Source organism: Salvelinus namaycush, chromosome 25, assembly GCF_016432855.1.
Source record: "Salvelinus namaycush isolate Seneca chromosome 25, SaNama_1.0, whole genome shotgun sequence".
NCBI classification, from domain to species: Eukaryota; Metazoa; Chordata; class Actinopteri; order Salmoniformes; family Salmonidae; genus Salvelinus; species Salvelinus namaycush.
This window is the reverse complement of record NC_052331.1, coordinates 10,330,000-10,332,355: the sequence shown is the minus strand read 5'-3', so window position 1 is coordinate 10,332,355 and position 2,356 is coordinate 10,330,000. Positions and strand designations below refer to the sequence as shown.

The following is a 2,356-nucleotide window of genomic DNA, read 5'->3' as shown; positions in this document are numbered from 1 at the left end:
CAATTTACTTTATATGCACGCTAATCAGTATTTTTCAAGTGCGCCCTCTAGCTTTTCTAACTCTGTGTCTTACTGTCTGTCTGTCTGTCTGTCTGTCATGAATTAAGGAAGCGTGAATGACTGGTTGTGACAGCACACCACACTTGATCCACAGGAGTCCGGCAAAGACGTGCTTGTGTGCTCGCCAAAGCTTCCATCTGTTTGTGCGCGACTGGTAGCCCTATGAGGAGTGTCCGTTATTCACTATCCTTATGCTCTCCCCCCTTGCCAATGCCCTGCCACCATGCCAACTCTGGTGGTGAGAGCTATATTTACAAACAGTTGTCATGATACTGGTTCAATGAAAAGTAAGAGTAAAATATTGATACCTTGTAGCCTAATGTAATTGTCGAAGTATGAAACTACCAACAATGAAAAAACAAATCTAATTCACATTGTACCACTATAGACTTCGAAATACTCACCAAAAAGAGACAAAGGGTTAATGTATATATTCACTTTAATATGACCTGTTTATATAAATCTTCCTAAGAGGTGTGCACACTGCAAAACACATACTGGCAAATAGGGAATATAATTATTTACGGGACAGGCAGGTTAAACAAAGCAGTAAGCCAGGGTGGCTAGCCAGAAAGGTAGGCAAAAATGCCAGAGATTCAAAAGTCAATGAAATGTTGTAATCAGGTCTTGCCATATTTTAAGGGGCTATAGGATTTACTTTTCTTGTTATGTTTAAAAGTGTAAATGAAAAAGATACTACAAATTGATTGCACATTGCCATTTTTGTGCCATAGTGCGCATCAACTCTGGTGTCTGAACAAAAATAGTCTCTCCTCTACCCTAAAGGACAAGTTACACACAAACTGAACACATGAGACAATTCACATATCTACCATGCAAATTCTGTCTTTGTGTTTCCCTCCACCCCTCATCTTTTATTGTTTCTCTCAGACATTAAATTATATATATTTTTCAGTCTCACCCTTTTCCCTCCCCATTCCTCTATCTCTCCATCTTTTCACTCTGTCCTCCTCTCTCCATCCTGCAGGCTGTCTCCCTATAGGGGGAAAACCAAGAAGCCGGAGAAGGTGGAATACTTCCAGCCACCCATCAGGTTTCCCCTCTCTAGTTTGAGGTAGGCCTTGTCTCCCCTCTCCATGATCACTAGGCCTGCGTTGGTGGCTGCCTCTCGTGTCACATCCATGTCCCCAGCGAAGGCTGAGATCATTGGCCACCCATTCAACATCAGACTAACCTAGAAACAACCACACGGTTAGTCTCAATGTCAAACAACTAACTATTTGTGGGACATGCATGGTGCTATGCTACATGCTCTATGTTTACGGCATGTACAGTATGTCTCTCTCACCTGGATAGTTTGTCTGTTGTAGGCCTTCACTACATGGAAGTTGAAGCTGTAGACTCCCCTCCTGGGGGCTAGGAAGACACTGCTCTCCTGGTCAAAGTGATTGCCCACATTCACCAGGATCTGAGGTAAGAAGAGAAAGGGAGAGAATGAACACAGGATGATAAGAGAGATAGGGAGTGATGGGGTATAGAAATCAATCATTCATCAATGATCAATCAAAGAGAAACTAATCAGTCAAAGATAATTAATGTATAAGAAGGCATTGGTCAACCTCACCTGTTGATGTATTACTTTATATGGTCAATATTTATTTGAATTTGCTCACCTGGTCGAAATAGATGATCATGGTGCGGTTGCTCATGTCTGTGGGCTCGTGGTTTGTCTGGCGGGTGGCAGAGAAGGCCACCCGGCCGGTGCCTGAGCGTACTGACATGCCCAGGGCATTTCCCGCTGGCTCAGAGTTGGGAGTGGAGTCACAGATCACCAAACACTTTCCTTCCAGGACGATAGGCTCTGTGTCATTCTGGGTCTGGGCCCCTAGAGGCCCCCATAGGAGCAGCAGCCCCAGCAACACTGTGGGCTCTAAGGTGGATGAACGAACCACCCTGGGATACATGCTTTTAACTTGCTTTGTTTTGATTGTATATCTGTTATTAATTCTAGTATAGAGGAGAGTCACTTTGAAAGATTACAGACATAGATAAATATGCCCAGGCTAAATCGATGTCACTCAGGTCCTAAAATGTCTCACACTTGATGTTGTAGCTGATATTCAGCAGGATCATTAGTGTCCTCAATTGGTTGAACTTGGTCCACCACCCTGTTCTATGACAGCAGTCTCCTATCCCACCTCCTAGTGGAGACGCTATGTAGGAAGTCTCCCAGTAATAAATATAGAGGTTTGTCAACAGATAGGACTCAGACTGACAACCAGGAGGGTTTGGAGTTGTCAGTGTTCAGCAGAAGTCAACAAAGTCAGAACATACA

The 2,356-nt window shown here is 43.7% G+C and overlaps 1 protein-coding gene across 1 annotated transcript; it reads right to left on the bottom strand.

The window, feature by feature from the left end:
* Positions 1-1,057: 1,057 nt before the first annotated feature.
* cbln12 (cerebellin 12) lies at positions 1,058-1,985 on the bottom strand. Its single transcript, XM_038963215.1, has 3 exons — positions 1,695-1,985; positions 1,370-1,489; positions 1,058-1,255 (listed from the first exon to the last, which is right to left on the bottom strand). Exons 1-3 carry the CDS (start codon positions 1,983-1,985, stop codon positions 1,058-1,060), a joined length of 609 nt encoding a protein of 202 aa, XP_038819143.1.
* Positions 1,986-2,356: the final 371 nt, after the last annotated feature.

What these genes read in the sequence shown, in the direction of transcription:
- cbln12 (XM_038963215.1), bottom strand. Translation starts at nt 1,985, where the DNA reads ATGTATCCCAGGGTGGTTCGTTCATCCACCTTAGAGCCCACAGTGTTG. An exon ending in TGATCATCTATTTCGACCAG is followed by an intron (nt 1,490 to 1,694) that starts GTGAGCAAATTC and finishes TTCTTACCTCAG; the next exon opens with ATCCTGGTGAATGTGGGCAA. An exon ending in ACAACAGACAAACTATCCAG is followed by an intron (nt 1,256 to 1,369) that starts GTGAGAGAGACA and finishes GGTTGTTTCTAG; the next exon opens with GTTAGTCTGATGTTGAATGG.